This window comes from Podarcis pityusensis (genome assembly GCF_964106645.2).
Source record: "Podarcis pityusensis genome assembly, chromosome: 7".
NCBI classification, from domain to species: domain Eukaryota; kingdom Metazoa; phylum Chordata; class Lepidosauria; order Squamata; family Lacertidae; genus Podarcis; species Podarcis pityusensis.
In genome coordinates, this window is record NC_138031.1 from 61,991,135 (window position 1) to 62,009,921 (window position 18,787).

The following is an 18,787-nucleotide window of genomic DNA, read 5'->3' on the forward strand; positions in this document are numbered from 1 at the left end:
CAGCAGCTGTTCCTTTCCAACGGCCGGGTGGCAGCGGCGCGCCGAGGAAGCGGCCAATAGCCGGGCCGGCCCCGCCCGGCTCCCCGCCCCGCTTTGCTGGAGGGAGGGCGGAGCAGCGGGAGTTGGGGAGGTCGCGCCTGGCGGCTTTTTAGAGGAAAGCCAAAGGCGGCGGGAGGCAGCAGAGTCGCCTGCGGCTGGGCCCTGGTGCGTTTCCTTGCTGTGGTCGCTGCCGCCACCTTCTCCGCCTCCTCGTGAACAGCGTCTACCTCAAGGCAGCTCCCGAAGCCTCCTGCCTACCTGCAGGGCAAGGAAAGAGCTGACAAGCCAGAGAAATATAAAACAGGGCAGTCTCTGCGGAAGGTGGGAGAAGTTGGCTGGAAGTGAGCGGCACGCGCAAAGCCCACCCAACTCGCCGCGGAGTCTTTCCCCTCCTTCTTTTTTTGTACTTTTCCTTTCTTTTCCGCCACCAACACCAGCAGCCCTCGCTTGCGCGGGGCTTGTAGCTAGAGGAGAGCGGCATCTTTTTGGAAGATGCACACGACGCAGAAAGATACCACGTACACCAAGATCTTCGTCGGGGGTCTCCCCTACCACACCACGGACTCCAGCCTGCGCAAGTACTTCGAGGTGTTCGGGGAGATCGAGGAAGCCGTGGTCATCACCGACAGGCAGACGGGCAAATCCCGGGGATACGGATTTGTAAGTGCGAAGGGTGCGGGGATGGGTGGATCGTGTAACGTGTGGATGTGCGGGCGCGCCTGGAGAGCGGCTAACACAGCTACCTAAACCCAACTGGCAGGAGGGGGGTGGGAAAGGGAGAAAGGGAGACACTCGGCGATATTTTTGGATCTCGTGTCGTCGTCCTCTCAAAAAAATTAAAAAGCGTGGAGGAGGAGGGGAAGCGTGATCGTCAGGCGACTGGGATGGGTAGAGCAGGTGAGCCAACTGAACTTCCTGGAAGTTAAGTAAAACTTGTTGTGAGCAACGGATTGGAAAAGCAGCTGGCTGATAGGCGCAATAAATACTGACATGACCTGCGACGTGTCTCCTTTTCCCCTGTCGACGGGATTGTGTATTTTGACCACTTCTTTCTTTTCTAGAGGGTAACGAAAGGAAAGGAAACATTGGGGTGGGGTGGGGGGAAGCTGTGTGCTGTGCCCTTCAGATGAGATTTGCATCATAACTTGCATATGAAAAGTTGCTAGTGAAATTTTGGCATCCAATGGAGCCAGCTGGTTACAGGCTGATATGACACGTTAGTATTTTTATCTGCTGCAGCACATGCTACTGTGTCAGTGGGTGTTCGGTGCCTGCAAAATTCCAATTCCGTGCTCTGGGAAATGGCAAACGCTTCAAATATAGCCTGATTTTTGTGTGAGTGTAATTTGACCAAAAAAAAAACCCCCCAAACAAACCTAAAGTTGCTGTATTGTTATAGTAGTAGCATTTTCATTTGGATAAGTTCGGAGAGAGCCTCTTGGAAACAGTGTTCCATTTCACATTGCACCAGCTTACTGTACTATATGAGTCGTGTCAAATACATGAGTTCTGATATCCTGCACTGTTTATTGTCAAGGTAACCATGGCTGACAGAGCGGCTGCTGAAAGGGCCTGCAAAGATCCTAACCCAATCATTGATGGCAGAAAGGCTAATGTGAACCTAGCGTACCTAGGAGCAAAACCAAGGATAATGCAGCCAGGTAAGAACAGTCTCCCTACCTGGCTTCTTATCTGGCTTCTTATCAGCCGAGCAGAGAATGAAAACTTTTAACCTTATCCTATTTCAGTGAACGAATAGCTTGAGGATTGGGTCCCGATTCCTGGAAGGAGCACAATTCTTACAATTAAAATGCCTCCCCCCCCCCCAAGTCTGCCTCTCATGCTGGCCAAGACATGTTAAAGATGGCTTGTGCCAAATGTTGTGCTAATGCAGCCTAATAACTTGATATGATATGATGATGGAAGATGCAGTAACACAAATATGAATGCTGAATTTGTCAGAGTGACAGTACTGCCCTTTGAGCATAAAACCATGGGGTCTCCTATGAGTGTTTGTGGTGGGAGACATAAGATACTTCCATGAGGGTTATATGCTAGAGCCATGGAAGTAATCCACTACTTCCAGAAGCTGCGCTGTAGCGGGGCTTATTGTCCTGTGAGTGTACACACAAAACAGACAAATACACTTCACTATCTAAGAGAAAAATGGAAAAGGGGGGCTTTGCTTGGTAAAATATTTTTGAATATCCTTTTGTCTGGATCTGAAAGCCATTGTGCACATCAGTTGTGTTTACAGGGAACCTTACACATTCCCTCACAAAACAAATGTTTTGGTAAGAAGTTTCCCAGAAATAGGGGTATGAGTTCAGAAACTACAGCCTTGAAGTATAATTTGTATATGTGCTGAAAATGTGCATTATTGACATTTTCCTCATATTAAAAACTTACACCTTGGTCCTTTGTAAGCTTACTTGTAGTTAGGGCTCACTGATGCATTGTTTCCCAAATAAATGTGCATAGGATTATAGCCTTTATGCACATAAATAGTAGATACAGTACATAGGACTAGGTACACACTCGATATTTTTCTGCATGTTTTGAGTGGTACATTACTTAAATGAATGTCCTCCTTTGGCAACTTTAAGCAAATTTAAACAGTGGCACCATTGTTTATTGGAGATGAATTCTGCTATTTTATATGAATATAAATTTCTGGGTCTGAAACCACCTGTTTCCAAGAGGACATGCTGGAGGCTTACTTGCACAATGTGCTCCTGTAATGTTGGACATATATAAATTTAATAAATAATTTTTTAAAAATGGTGCAAATGCGCACCTGCTACATGGTGCAACAGGGTGACGGCATTGGCAGTTGCCGCCATCTGTGGTAGACGGATGCCAACTTTTTTGTCCAGTCTAAGCAGAAGTGACCACCTGGAATGGCTTCCAATTATTTGTGAGGCCAGATTCCCATTTTGCATTTACAGAAACATACTTTCCCATCTTGATAAGAAAAACCAGAGTGTATTATGGGCTTCATGGTCTTGCTGAACTCAGTATTGGTGTTCATGGGATAAAAAGCTACTTGGCTTTGTTTTCTAAGTAAAGGTTGGGGATAACGTGGGCTGAATCTGAGCTACAGTTTAACCTTGGAAGCTGTCCTTAGTAGGTACCAGAGCTCAGCCTTCGAATGAGTGCATAATATTTTTTACAGTCAGCCGCCACACATCTCCATATGTGGAATTAGTGCAACGGGTTCCAGCATAATGCTTCTGATTTTAGAAGTTAAAGGCTGGAGATTTTTATTTAGGGCTATTAAGGGAATGTGAACAATTGGCATAGTAACTACCAGGGTTCCTAAAATCCAATGGCTGAGCTTCAACAGAATTTCACGCTCCCTCTAACCCACCAGTACATTCTTACAAACCTCTTCCACTGCAAGCATTAAGGATTGTTTTATCCCATTGTCCCAAACACCTCCATTTTAACCATTCTATTACCGCCAGTGGGTCCTTGATTGTGTAGAAATCATTCTGAACTAATCTGTTAACAAGGTGCCCAACATGGTTGTAATGTTACAGTAACTCCTTATTTATCTGAGGTACCAAGCAACTGCTTTTTGTTTTGGATTACTGTATCTTGCTTACACATTGGAATCCATAGGAAATATCCTATAACTCTTAACAGGAATGTATGTGAGCCTTCGTTGCTTCTCTGCAGTGCCTCAGTTCAGACATCATGCTAAACCATGCAATTGTCTGGTAAACCAGAGGTGGAAACCTCGATTTTGAAGTGGGTTTGTGAACCGTAATTTGTACTAACTATGAATTGGCATAGTCTATAAATTGACATATCATAGTTGCTGCTGCCCTCTAGAATCAGCTTATAAAAGTGATTACTGAGAAGATGGTAAACACAGGCAGCCAAACGATGTGTTTAAATACTTGAGTAAACAGTGATTAATCAGACCAGCCCATTTCAGATATAACACTAAACCATCCGTTGGTACTGTGCGAATAAGAAGAAATGAGCCTCTGCCTCTGTACTCCCTTCTCATCTGGTATGGCCACAAGCAGGAGATTGAAATCCTCCATGTCATGTTTGAGCAGAAGTGAGACTCAGGTTCTGTATTCCTTTCTCAGTTTATTGTTATGTCCAAACTCAAAAAGGTGGTGGGGCTCTGGTTAGTTTAGACTGTGGTTTGTATAATCAAGCCAGGATCAAACCAGCTTGGTTCAGTGTATCGTGGTTAGGAGATCAGGAGTGTACAACTGACTTGCAAGTTCCCCCCTCACTCTTGCCAGAATGCCTCTCACTTCCATTGTTTGTCTTAACAGTGTGACGTTATCTCTGCATCAGCACCGTCTGGATTATCTTGATTAGTGCTGACCATAGGCTTAGTGCCAGTGCAGGTATATAACCCTGTACCATGGTTAACTCAAACCATGAATGTCAAATTGAAATTCGTACAGGAGAGGGTCTTGCATCCAAGTTTAGAAGATGGTGAATGTTACGTCTGCTCCAGGTTACAGCAGTTTGCCAGAAGTAATAGCTCATTAATTCTACATTATAATGCTCGCGAGAGAAATACTTTTGTACTCTATAAAGCTGGTCTTACCAAGGTATTCAAACCATATGGCATCAGATCACATTTTTTGTCTGATTTGTTTACCTAAAATCAGTACTGCACAGTTTATTAAGACGGTGACCTGAGAGTTACTTCTGAGTGTACATGAGTAGGCTTATGCTGTGACATATTCCTCTTCACTGAGAATGATCGGAGGGTGGTTATTAGAATTTTCACGTGAAGTAAATGCAATGCTCACCTAGAGAATGTGATGTGTTTTGTTGTTAGGTTTTGCCTTTGGTGTTCAGCAGCTCCACCCAGCATTAATACAGAGGCCTTTTGGGTAAGTCTGCCTTAAGCTCATATTTGGGGGTGGGAACAATATAGCGTGTATGTCTTAACCTGACCGTTGGAAATAAAATTATATTTTTCGAATTTCCAGATTTAAAATGGCATCACTTCATTGATAATTCTCTAAATAAATACTATATCCGAGTCAAGTGGTGTAAGATGCATGCCGGCCTTGCACTCAAGCAGCCCCTATGCTCGTAAGATCATGTGGTAAACAAGGTGTGCCTTTTAATAAGCCACTGTGCCCCATTCGGTATTTTTCTTCAGGTTGACTCAATGTTATTTATCTCTTTCTAATCTGACAGGGATCGTTTACAGTTAAGATAACTGATGAGAAGGATATGATGATAAGAGGTGGAATAGTTCTGTTTGGAATTAAACTCTGTAACCAGTAGACTCAAACACACAAACCAAGCTAAAATGGTGATTAACGATGCATGTATGTTTTTTTTCTATATAGTCAATAGATATCCGTGTGCTTTTTTATTTATTTATTACAGTAATGAAGTGGTGTTGATAGCTAAACTGTGTGCTTTTATTTATTGAGAGAGCTGTAGTGAAAGTTTTTTGGTGGTCTTTTCGTTTTGGTTTTGTGGAGAAGTGTTGACTTTGCCATGGGGAGCGAAGGGACTTTTTTTTCTCTTGCTTTCAAGCTGTAGCCTGTGACTTCTTTTTTTATATTTATTTTTTAACCGTACTTTGTAGTGAGTGCTAAATTTGTGTGGTTTCTTTTTTGATTTCTTTTTTTTAAAAAAAGAAAAATCAACATTGCTTGCATGTTACAGTTTTGGTTTTGTTCCTTGGGAAGGGTTTGGAGCTCCCTGTATTAACAGTGTGCATCCACATGCACTTTCCCATTAGATAATACATATATATATATATATATATATATTTAGCCTTCTGCAGATTTACTTAAACATATGCTATTCCTAAAGTTGCTGTGCATTTTTATTCTACAATTAAGCATCAAAGTTGGAGGTGACATCTGCTTGCTTGAATGTCTTGTACGCTGTCTCCTCTTTGATTCTTGTTGAGTAAGGCCCGTGACAAAAAGTTAGTTGAATACTTAACAAGGAAAGGAGGGGGGATAAACTTTAAGCACGCATGCTTATTGGAGAATAGTTTTGAAACACTATATATATCTTGAAATGAGACATTAGCAACCACGTTGCTGACTGTCTAAACCAAGTCCAAAGTATATATTACATTTATTTATTTTTATTTAATGAAATTTATACTCCACTTTATTGTAGTAAAAACCTCCAAAGTGGTTTGCAAAAAGGTAAAATCAGGAAAAAGTTCCAATACATTAAAATATATAAGATGCTAAAATGCTAAAACAGATTAAAATTCACACCAGCATTTCTAAGCATCTGGGTAGGCTTGTCTAAACAAGAATGTATTAGGCAGGCGATGAAAAGAATACAGGGAAAGTTTTCCTGCTTGATATCAACAGGCAGGAAGTTCCGAAGAGTAGGTACTGCCACACTAAATGATTGAGTTCTTACAAATGTGGAGCAAGTATTTTGTGGCACCTGTAGTGGCATATAACATTCTCCTGGCTTTTTATTAAACCAAGAACAGAGCCCAAGAGCCTGCAAGTTTATGGAGCAGAGCTGGGCAGGGTTTTAACCCTTTCCTCTCTCACTGCAGTCTCAATTAAAATGTCCCTCCTCTAGAAGATGCCTTCATTGGCATCAATGGAAGCTTCCCCACAAACGGTGGGGTTGTTTAATCAAGAACACAGCATGGGAGGAAAGGGTAACACACACACACACCCCTCCTGCATGCTCTTATCCTGATCACCCCCAGCTGCTATTTACATATTTAAAAACTGGAAATGTTAAACACCCAGTTTGTTCTTTAGCTGGTCTATTAAGATGGTTGGGCTAGCAGACACCAGCTAAAGAGACTAACGTCACAGATCCTATATATGCATACTCAGAAAGGAATCCTACTGAGTTTAATGGGACTGACTTACCCATAGGTAAGTGTGTGTAGCAGGAGTGGGGAATGGAACCTAGCTAGTGAATCAAATATTTAGATTCCCCCACCTGCAAAATTGAAATATTCTCATGGATCAATGGTTATGGCAAGTCCTTCTGAAGTCTATTTCCAGGTGCCATTTTAATCCTAATGGGGAACTCCTTAGTACAGCTGATGCCGGTAGGTCTTACTATGACCACCAGTCAGCTGTCAGCAAGATCCGCTTGCAATGGAATAACTGGGAACTTTTCAAACAAGCTGGCAATTGTTCCTTTGTAGGCACCCCCGTCCTTACATGTCCTGTGATGCTGCATGTGACTGCACATGCAGTATGGTTTGGGGTAAAAACTTTGAGGGACCTGTGCTGGACCTAGGTAGGCTCATAGGGCTTAGGTTTTCCACCCCTGATTGCAACCTAATTAAAGCCCAATCCACAAACAAGATATGAGAGGAAGACTAAGTTGGATATTTCATCAACCGATATAAGGCTTGTTTAGCCAGCACATGATTTTTTTTTCATATAATTGTGTCCCATCCATTTCTTAAGAGGGTGGAGCAATTCCATGTAAACAGCATTTTGTGTTTATCGAGTCACTTGATGCCTTGGTAGTGTGTGTATTGGAGGGAAGACTTCTTCTGAATATTAGAGCTCCCCTGGAGTATCTGGAATGAACAAGGACATTCACCAGCACAAAAAACTTAGCAATCAGATCACAATCGCAGTCAAAGTGACCAGTATATAAACTTAAACACATGTAACTGGAACGCGTAATTGGGATATGCCCTAATACTCAATTTCTGAGACTGGCTACTTAGAAGTATCTGGATAGTTGCGATCCTGCTGATATTATGTCCCATCAAGGTCTGTGAGTATGCATGGATAGCATTGTGCTGTACGTAAAACAATTTTAAAGTAGCTTGTAGGGCTATATTGTAACTGAACGAATAAAAGTCTTATTTGACAGGTTGTGCATATGGTTGAGTTACACTTTAAAATAGATTGAATATGCAACACTGTATTTGAACCCAGGGGTTGCCAACCTTTTTGGGCTCACGGGCACCTTTGCAAACTGGAGAAACTGCCATGGGCACCAGACATACACATTAGCGAAGCACACATTGCTAGCCATTATATTGTCCATAATAGAATGCTTCTTTCAAAACTAACTTCAGTGAGAAAGGGGACCTCGTGGACACCAACAAAGGTCTCTCTCAGCACATGTATGCCTGTGGGCACCACACTGAAACCCCTTGATTTAAACTTTTTAATTCATTTTAAAAAAGTGTGCTGTGTGTTTTATCACTTTTTCTGTGGTGTGCAAATCTGCAGGATTGTTTTTGAAAAGACTAAGCTGTTCATCAAAAGTCGCCATTAAGTAACTTCCTTCCAATGGTCACATGGATTTTCATTTGAAAACAGTGCAAATATATGAGGTGGTAGACGTGATGAATAGTGAGTAAATCAGATCCTAAGTGGACATTTTGAAATGATTTTTACTGCTTCACTAGGTAAGGTTTTAGTAGGTAAAGGACCCCTGGATGGTTAAGTCCCGTTAAAGGTGACTATGGGGTGCAGCGCTCATCTCTGCTTTCAGGCCAAGGAAGCCGGCGTTTGTCCACAAACAGCTTTCTGGGTCATGTGGCCAGCATGACTAAACTGCTTCTGGCACAACGGAACACACTGATGAGTGCCAGAGCGCATGGAAGCACCGTTTCCCTTCCCGCCGGAGTAGTACCTATTTAAGTACTTGCAGTGGTGTGCTTTCGAACAGCTAGGTTGGCAGAAGCTGGGACCGAGCAAGGGGAGCTCACCCTATTGCGCAGACTTGAACTGCTGACCTTCTGATCAGAAAGCCAAAGAGGCTCAGTGGTTTAGACCACAGCGCCATCCGCTCCCTTCCACTTTTTTAGTATGGATGTATAGTATAGTAGTATAGTAATATTTCCCCCCCCCCCCCCCGCCTTTGGTATTTTACTTTCGGAGGGGGGGAAACACCTCAGACTTCCTTTGTTTTTGAATAGCATTTTTTGCCTATTGTTGCGTTAATAGGTAAATGTCTTAACATTTTATGTAAAGGTCATAGTGGCTGTCCCTACTAATTTGTAATAAAAGTTTTCTTTCCTGATATTCTGCCATTTCCAGAATACAGGCTATTGGTACTGATAGAAAAGTGAGTGCCTGCTGTATTTTGTCCTCAGCTACTGTTAGTCGGATGCAGTGTAATTTAAAAGGGTTTAAGCATAGTGAGAGAACCTGGTTATGCTTCCATAACATTGCTTCCCTATAAAGCCAGAAGTTAGTGCCTTCTGGACTGTCAGTTTCTTCTCCTCCAACTGATTGTGTTTAGTTCAAAAACATTTGCTTAATTAATTTCTTGGAAATCTTAGTATAACTAGAGTGTTGGATTTGTTCACGTAAATTTTGATACTTGAAACTCATTTTTAATATAAAGCATGATGAAGTTTTTACTGCCCGTATTTCATATGATCCATTGTTATTGCCACCATAATTAGCTGGTGCTATTTATATATATGCAGCCTCTTCTGGGATTTTTTTTTTTTTTTTTACAGTACATTAGTTTTAGACAGTGACCCACGCCCCTGTGAAACAGAACACAAATGGTTTTATTGGGACCCCAATCTAAATTCAAATGTTTCTCTGGGTAGTAAAATGTCCCATAGCATATTGTCCCATGTGTATTGTGGCAGAAAAAGAGCACTTAGGTTTGATTCCATGGACCAATTTTTGTTTGAAAAAGCCACAGGACATTTTGTGTGTGTGTCGCAAAACAAGAACATAGTCCCAGACAAAAAATAGGGTTAAAAAAAATCAAATATCTTGGAATATTTTCTTTGTCCTAGGCTCTTTTTGGTTTTCAAAAATAAACCTCTGTCTAGGCATTGCTGCAGCACTGGTTCATTTCTTGTTAGAAAATGTTTATGCACACGTTACATTGTCTACGACAAATAAGCACTCTGTGTGTATTCAGTTGGTTTTCTTGAGACTTATTTTTATCCCAGGCAAAAATAAAGAACAATAATGCTAAATTAAGAGATGCCTAACCTGTTGCTCTCCAGGCATTGTTCACTACAACTCCCTGAGTATTGGCCATGCTAGTTGTGGCTGATGGCACTTGGGGGTCCAACAACACCTGAGGTTCCCAAGTTAGGCAACCCTACTCTAAATGGAAAGTGGCTGAAATTTGGGGACATTATTTGTTACCTGCACAGTTGTAATGTCCTACATTGTAGGCAGTGCTTTTTTCCCTAGAAAAATAGGGGCTGGTACTCACCATGAAGTTGTTACCGTAAGTGCCACACTTTTTATCAACGAAAAGAGGCTCCATTATTGCATACCGTTGAGTACTCCCTGAAAAAAGCACTGATTGTACGAATACCTGAAATGAAAAATGTACCAGGAGTGCAATTTTACCCCGAAAGGTTTGGGTTATGGGTAAGAGAAAAGAGCGGCCCTGTGGCTCATTGTATCCACTGCAAACCTCATTGTGTGCCTGCTAAAAACATTCCTTTCGGTTTATTTGGTCTACAGACCATAAAAAATAGTTACAACTATGGTGTCAAGCCAACCACAGCAGAGAAAAAAACAATATACATGCACACAAATTGTACCGTGATACCTCGGTTTTCAAACGTAATCTGTTCCAGAAGACCGTTCGAGTTCCAAAACGTTCAAAAACAGAAAACTCAGTACGGAATCCTCAAAATGGAAAACTCAATACGAAGCCGTGTTTCATGTTCAACTTCCAAAGCAAGTTAGAAAACCAGAGTGTTTACTTCCAGGTTTATGGCGTTTGAAAACCAAAATGTTCGTCAACAGAGACATTCAAAAACTGAGGTACCACTGTATAAACGGTTTTTAAAAAGCAATTTTGACTCTGGATACAGTGAGGAACTTGGCTATATTATCTAAAACACTGGAGTTGGAGTCTGCCATTAAAATTGAAACATAAAAGTAAACTTCATTCTCGAAGTATAGAGGAAAATATTGGTGAGACTTGTATCCATCCCGTTGCTTGTAACCATCCTATCAGCACAAGGATTTCCACTTGTGCAGCAGAACGCCCTCCACTCCATGGGTCCTTATAAAAATTGCAGTGTAGATAGGAGAATATGGGTAACTTTTTGACTGAAATGCTTTTGCAAGGGCAAACTTTCAAATGCCAAAGTAACCTAGTAAATCAATCTTCCATAATATCTGATAGCAAAGCATTGAACCCACCCATTGAAAATGATTTCCTGTATCTTGGAATATTTAATGTTGCGAAATAGCTGGCCTTAGACTTAAAAGATACAGTGGTAAGCAAATCCCATTTGCCAGAGCTAATATATTTTGCAAGTTAAGATCTGGAAGACTCTGTTTAATGCTGCTGGTTGCTTTTTCTAACTTTCTGAATACTTGTGCTACCTTCAATTTAAAAGAAGGTGGAAAGGACACTGGGCCAACCAATTTATGTTTTATTATTTCCTGGAATGTCTGTAAGGGTAACATAACAATTCGTGCTTCTGTGTTACATGCAGCTGCTGGGGAAAGGGCCTGTTTTTCTTACCTATGTTTTACCTGGTGTGCAGTCCTATGCAGGTCTACTCAGAAGTAAGCCCTGTTTAGTTCAGTGTAATTTACTCCCAGGTAAAAGTGTGTAGGTGTGCAACTTATAAAAACATACATGCATGTATGTTTTTATCAGTAATGAAATGCTTTTGAATTCAAGGCTTGATATCAGTGGTGAAATGATTGTGCTTTTATGAATGACTATCAGTGACTTACCAGAAAACTCTCATTCTTTTGTTTTTATTTACATTTGTCTAAGGCTTTATGTGCTTCTGTTGAAAATGCTTCCATTGTGATCAATAGGGACAAAATAGGGCTTAATATAAGCTAACTTTTTTAAAAAAAAGTGGATGTGAGTTTCCACAAAGCTCCCTTTACCAGTTTTAAGCAATTATGCTGAGTGCAGTTGGGGGCTTGGAATGAATAACATGTGATCAAATATAGTATTGTGAGTAAAACATCTGATTTAATGGGCATCTATGAATTGTTGAATGAAACAATTCAAAAATATTATGCAAGTTATACAATATCTTTCGCAGTAATTAAAGTTTGTTGTTAGAGGGTTAGATTCAAAGGACTATTTTGAAGGTTTTTTAAGGGAACACCTGTGATATAATAAGGCTATTCCTGCTTCAGCCCTAAATGAAACTTGTTGTTTAGTCGTTTAGTCATGTCCGACTCTTCATGACCCCATGGACCAGAGCTCGCCAGGCACTCCTGTCATGTTGGTAGCTTCGAGAACGCTGCCCAACCATCTTGTCCTCTGTCGTCCCCTTCTCCTTGTGCCCTCAGACTTTTCCAACATCAGGGTCTTTTCCAGGGAGTCTTCTCTTCTCATGATGTGGCCAAAGTACTGGAGCCTCAGCTTCAGGATTTGTCCTTCCAGTGAGCACTCAGGGCTGATTTCCTTAAGAATGGATAGGTTTGATCTTCTTGCAGTCCATGGGACTCTCAAGAGTCTCCTCCAGCACCATAATTCAAAAGCATCAAATCTTTGGGGATCAGCCTTCTTTATGAAACATGTTAGCTACCTCATTAATAATCTGGGTACAAAACAAAAACGTAGGCTATTAAATTTTGATACAAACTGTTTTGTGGCAGATGTATTTATGTTTTCTAAATTATATTTCCATTTTCAGTGTCTTGTATGCTCTGTACAGACTTGTCCACAATATTATATGATACAAGTTATTAGGTTAATATTTACCACAAAATTATTGCTTCGATTGCTTCGATTCAGCAGCAGTTACTTCTGAGTAAATCTGCATGGAATCAGACAACTCATAGGGAATCCAAAGCACGCTTGCTTAAAAGCAAACCACTGAAATAAGTTTCTGGGTTTGTGGCACGATCCTATGCATATTTCCTCAAAATCTAGTCTTACTGTATTCAGCAAGGCTTACTCCTCCTAAGCAATCATATTACAGTCATAGGAAGAGGTTTGTGGTATTAATGCTTATTTCTGGTACACCAAATGCTTGTTTCTAGTACATCAGAGTAAAACTATCTCCTTTCAATGAAGAAATCTAGAACAGTTTCAGTTGTTCCTACCAATATATACCAAACAATAAGTTCAAAATAACACTCCTAAAGCCACTGAATAAAGATGCCTCTGCAGCATAATGGGAAACTGCTCTTTAACCTTTTGACCTTGCTGAGCATAAAAGGAGCTAGCATTTCAGTATCATGACAATCTCTGCATGCTGGCCTTTCCAACAGATGGAAGTTTACTTTGGCCTTATAAAGTCATTTTGCTCAGCTGGAAGCCCTTGTCGCATGACAGATGATCAAAAATAGACCCACTGCAGCTTGTCCTGTCAATCACCACGTGCAAAATGGCATAATAGTGGGGCGCCTGCAAGGAGTTCATGCATATTGTAAACCAAGAGGTTCTAAAGGGATAGTGTTTCATAATTCTCCACCTGTTAGTTGCTTGGCTTTAAAAGAAACAGATCACAAGAGCTTAAGTAGGAGTACATTCATTTATGCGTCTCCCTTCTTTAACAAGGATACAGGAGCCATGATGACTGTGCTTCTGTTGACATGTAGAGAAAGATAGAGGATGGTTTGTTAGTTTGTTTTAGTTTTGTTCTCTTTTCAACCAATATTATAAACTGAACTTCACATGATTGCTAAAGACTATCTTCTCTGTTAGATTTGACAGAAGCAAATCTCAGGAATCTGTGTTTAAGCAAACAGTATAAGCAAATCATCTTTTTGTGTAGCTTAAAAACATTACAACAAGAATGCAAAGTTATTATTTAGATAGGCCTTAGATACACAGAAGGTTCAGGCAAGTGGATTCAACATAAAAACTGATGAATTGCTATCACCATTAAAAAATAAATAAATCTGTAAAGGTCATTGATTAAAATTCAGTTTTGTTGCTCTGTTCTCATCTGTTTCTCCATGTATCACTAACACTTTGCAGTTCTCCCATCACGGACAGTGGGAGATTGATGATGTAAATATATTTTTTTCTTAGTTAAACTTTTAACATTTCAATGCTTGAGCTGCAGGCATTGAAGGGGGAGTGATTAGTTGCTAAACAGGCAAATTTTCGCTTTTAAAATAGTAGGGGGGGAAATACTTTTCGAAGTTGGCAGCATTCTTCAGCTGAAAATATTTTCTTTCTTGGCAACTTTAAATGAAAGTACTTTTTATTTAAATATATTCTCATTAATCTTAACTATATTTATATAGGGTGACCAGGTGGAGCTGACTTGTGCAACAGCTGGAAAGGAAATCTTTTGACATTGCATGAGACATTGAAAGCTTTTATTCTGCATCTGGAGCTCTGTGTGTGTGTGTGTGTGTGTGTGTGTGTGCGTGTGTGTCTGCTGGATCTCCTTAGAGTTGCACTTCATGTGGATAGAAGCGTTCCCCTGCCCCCATACAGTTTCAGTTGCAGGTCAAAGCTTTGAAGATGGTACTATTAATGTAAAAATAATACATTTTGGGTTTCCTGTGATATGAAGGATCCCTGTGTCTATTTTTTTATAACAGGTGGAGAACTGAGAGCTGGGTTGCTAGTGGCTAAGGAATGTGAATTGAAGAGTCCATCTTTCAAATCTCAGCGATATATTTCCTTTGGAGTCTTAGGGAAATAATTACTTCAGTTTCAGCCATACGTCCACAATAACATTGATCTGCCTTGCAGAGTGGTCTTGTAAGCATTACTGAGATGATACATGAAGCATGTTGCGTACTCAGTATGCTATGTAAATGCTGTATTTTTGAGTGTGGCAGCATTGCTAAAAATATCAACATTATAGAATTATGGAAGAGACTCCGAGGGTCATCCAGTCATCCATTCCAACCCCCCTGACTGTACTACTGAGCACGCGCGCACACAAGAAGTAACACTTCACAATATGGAAGATAATAATGTATTTTGAAGCGGTGAGGTTGTTCCTCACAATATTTTTTTTTTCTGCTTTTGTTAAACACTAGATCTTCCTGAATATAATCCTGCCCCTACCCATTCCAAAGCATTGTCTTGTATAGAAATAAACAAGCTGGCACAAAGCAGGACACCAGTGGCCAGATTTGTCACAACAGGTTTGACTCTCATGGCCTTACCCTCTCCAGAAGTGTGGTGCACATTTGCCTAGGGACCACTGTTGTGTATTTTAATGGCATCTATGTAGCTTCCCCTCAATGGCCTCTTGTGACAGAGTGAATTGCACTATAGTTCCGTTTGAAAAGTGTGATTCTTGCTGTGTTTACCACACTTGTGAACTTCTATTTAAACTCCTTTGTCGCCTGTGTTGTTGGTTTTTTTGTTTTGTTTTTTGTTTTAATAAGGGTGACTGAGGTTGCAGAGAAATTAATGTGTGCTGAGTCTGCATAGCAATTCAAGTAGGGTTGCCACGATACAAAACGATTATTTCCTCAGATCCGTGTAAATGACTACAGGAAACGTGCAATGTAAAACTAAACATGTAACGTAACTACAAAAAAACCCACACCTGATAATACAGTTCATGGAGCTAAGAATTTTATAAGTGCTCACTAGCTTTGCTTAGCAAGTATTGGGGGGTGGGGGGAACCTGTCACTTCCCGTTGAATTTAAAACCTTGTGTTCTCCAGTCTCATAGCTAGAAATCTCATTTATTCCTTCTTTTAATAGATGTTCTACACATCTCAAGGTCCCTCTAAGTATTTAAAATTATTAGTAACATGTTTCATAGTACTTACTATCAGCTGCTGTTAAACCGGCACTAACACTGTGACACTGTGGTGGTGATTATGTTCTGATTTTAGTAAGACCTTTCCCTTTCGGCTCTTGCTTAGACGATCAATTTGTCCATCGAAATTGGTTATTGTGGCAACCCTATGCGTATAACAACAACTAAATTTGAGTTTGTTTTTAAGTTCTGAAACTGGAAGTAAGGCTTACTTGTGAGATCTAACTTTCGTCTTCTGTCTTTCAACAGGATCCCTGCTCATTATGTATATCCACAAGCTTTTGTGCAGCCAGGAGTAGTCATTCCACATGTCCAGCCTACAGCAGCTGCTGCCTCCACCACACCTTACCTTGACTACACTGGAGCCGCATATGCTCAATATTCAGCTGCAGCAGCAGCTGCTGCCGCTGCAGCCTATGACCAGTATCCCTACGCAGCATCCCCAGCTGCTACAGGATATGTCACAGCCGGGGGTTATGGCTATGCAGTCCAGCAACCAATCACTGCAGCGGCACCTGGGACAGCTGCAGCAGCTGCTGCTGCTTTCGGCCAATACCAGCCACAACAGCTGCAAACAGACCGTATGCAATAGCGGATGGACTTGTGAAGAAAGTTCTGTTTCTTACTCTTCCTATCTTTTTACCTTCAAGCCTTCCAGTAGAAATAGTTACAAAAGAGGCAATTAACCTTAACCAATCCAGCTTTAAGGAAAGCTACAATGCAATAGTGTATTACTACAAAAACAGATTCCGCTGTCTTTGTAGAGCATGCATCCATATCATGGGTGGTATTGTGGGGTGGGTATCGTAATATCAGTCCAAGGATCATCCCTATCATGAAAGGATGGCAGAAGTAACAAAAAGAAGTTTATATTTAAAACAAAACAAAAAACCAGTAAAAGATGCATTTTACATTATCAGGGAAAAAAGTCCAGGTGAGCAATATGTAGCCTGTATCAAGTTGAAGACGACTATTATTTAAATGTTGAAAGCACTGACTGTCATTACTACTTTTCATTATGGCCTACAGAACTTTGTTTGAATGAGTAAGAAAAATGCTTTCTGGCTATCTCTTAATGGGCATCGAACAAACTAAGGAACGTGGCCTTTGGGGGGGTGGGGGGGGGGAAAGGTGGACAGGCACCAAAGTTATTTTCTCATCTGTCCTCTGTGTGAATGGGACTATGGAGCAAGTGATGTGGAATTAATGGGCGCAACAGCTGTACAGACAATCAATAACACAGACCGATCTGGAAAGAACACATCACTTGTGCTCGTTTGATGAGCTTGTCACATTCTAATCCCTCTCTCCATCCTGTTTCACTTTTAGGAAACTTTGACTGCTGGTGTCAGCTATTCTGATTCTGAAATAGGATCAGCTCTTTACTACAACAGCCTTCTCCTTTTATTTATTGTATCTATTCATGGCTTGCGAATAAAGGCAGGAAGAAATTTGCTGAATTTAAACCTTTAAGAACTGTGTTAAGGGAATTTTTATTTTATTTTTTGGAAATGATTTATATACAATTTAATACCTATTTAAAATATTTATTGGGGAAAAAAGCATAGGTCTCTCATGAGACTGCTTGTTGAGATTGCAGTTCTTCAAGGGTTAATGCTAGGTAGGTTATATTGTGCCTTAATTGTAATGCTATTTAAAGATATATTTATTTTGAAAGTTGTACTATGCTGCACTCTAAAGAAAACAACTTTAGATGTGAAACTGTAAAATTATGTATTCATCTCATGGTATAAGTTATTTAGTAGGTTTAGCTATAGTATACGAAATATTAACCTAATCAACTAAAATGCTGACATGGGTTTATTTAAATTCTGTTAGTACTCTTTTTATAAGGGTACTTTCAATACTTTTTTTTTAAGGTTTTGATTTAAAAAATGCTAGTTTCATGCTTTTCCCGCGATCACCTTAACCATAAACCGTTTTTCTTGGAAGAAAGCTCTTGATTTCAGTGGAACTTTCCCCCAAGAAATCAAGGCTTGGCAAAGGATTGGGTTATAAAGCTATAATATTCTACACACTTGCTCAGGAGTAAGGCCCAAACAATGCATTACTGTTGTGCTGATAGGAACTGTTTCTGTGGTCTGGCCACACACCTCACCAATAATGCCTGCAAATGGGAACCATGTAGATCAGGTGAGTGATGTGGGAATTGACCATGTGACTGTTACAATGTGATGGGTTCCTAATTATAGAAAGTGTTGATAACACACAGGACTGGGCAACACAGAAACAATTCCTGCGTCACAGGGGTAATATGTAAATGGGACTAAGTCCCTTTCCTCTGAACTTAATGAGACTTAGTTCGAACTAGATAAATGGGATACTGAATCTGAAGCTCCATTTTTAGATTTGCAATGTGGAAATAAACTCCCATGAAATTAACCACATAGTGTGTTATGGGTAGGTTGTCAGAATTTCCTCCTATCGAAAAAGGGGTAGGTTTTTCCCCACTTTTCATCTCTTTGTAGAACAACTTTTATTCCTTTGCTAGGAAACGCTGCTTTACATTGTCCTGTGAAACTGCAATAACTTGCAATTTTTATTCTTGACCTAAAAAAGGAATTTAATATTTTACACTGTATTGGAAATCTTTTTATACTTGAACAATTTCGTACAAGGGAAGACAGGATAGCATTTTTATGGACTTTATCCAATGTCACTGGATTTATTTTAAGTATTTTGAGTACTAGCCAGTGTTATATAAGGTAGATAACATGACTCTCATGTGCATGTTATTTATTATGTATATTGCTTTATAATGTTTCAAATCTTCTAATCTATACACTTGTATTAAAAAAAATAAAAATATTGTTGAATCCAACCTATTTAGTCTTGCCAAAAAAAAAAAAAAGTTTCTTTCGATATCAAGATGCCTCTATGTGTTTTCTAAAGTTCCTCAGTTGTGAGAAGAGCAAGTTCAGTGATTTCAAAGATGCACATCAAAAGACAACTGAAGCATTGCCTGGCTTGTTCAGTATTGTACAATACTGCGAATCTTAAGCTTTAAGGCTCAAGCGAGTACTGCCTCATACAATACATAATTAACTTGTGGAATTTATTATACAGTACAAAATGTGACAGTTGCACAACACGCTAAAGGTA

General features: G+C 40.2%; 1 protein-coding gene across 1 annotated transcript; it reads left to right on the forward strand.

Moving 5' to 3' along the window:
• The first annotated feature begins 41 nt into the window (after positions 1-41).
• On the forward strand, positions 42-18,506 carry RBM24 (RNA binding motif protein 24). Its single transcript, XM_081015324.1, has 4 exons — positions 42-699; positions 1,577-1,700; positions 4,856-4,910; positions 15,914-18,506. Exons 1-4 carry the CDS (start codon positions 532-534, stop codon positions 16,254-16,256), a joined length of 690 nt encoding a protein of 229 aa, XP_080871450.1. The 5' UTR covers positions 42-531; the 3' UTR covers positions 16,257-18,506.
• The last annotated feature ends 281 nt before the right edge of the window (positions 18,507-18,787 follow it).

Excerpts from the sequence above, each read along its gene's own strand:
- RBM24 (XM_081015324.1), top strand. The coding sequence starts at position 532 with ATGCACACGACGCAGAAAGATACCACGTACACCAAGATCTTCGTCGGG. Across the intron at positions 700-1,576 it reads AATCCCGGGGATACGGATTT|GTAACCATGGCTGACAGAGC; the intron begins GTAAGTGCGAAG and ends TTTATTGTCAAG. Across the intron at positions 1,701-4,855 it reads ACCAAGGATAATGCAGCCAG|GTTTTGCCTTTGGTGTTCAG; the intron begins GTAAGAACAGTC and ends TTTTGTTGTTAG.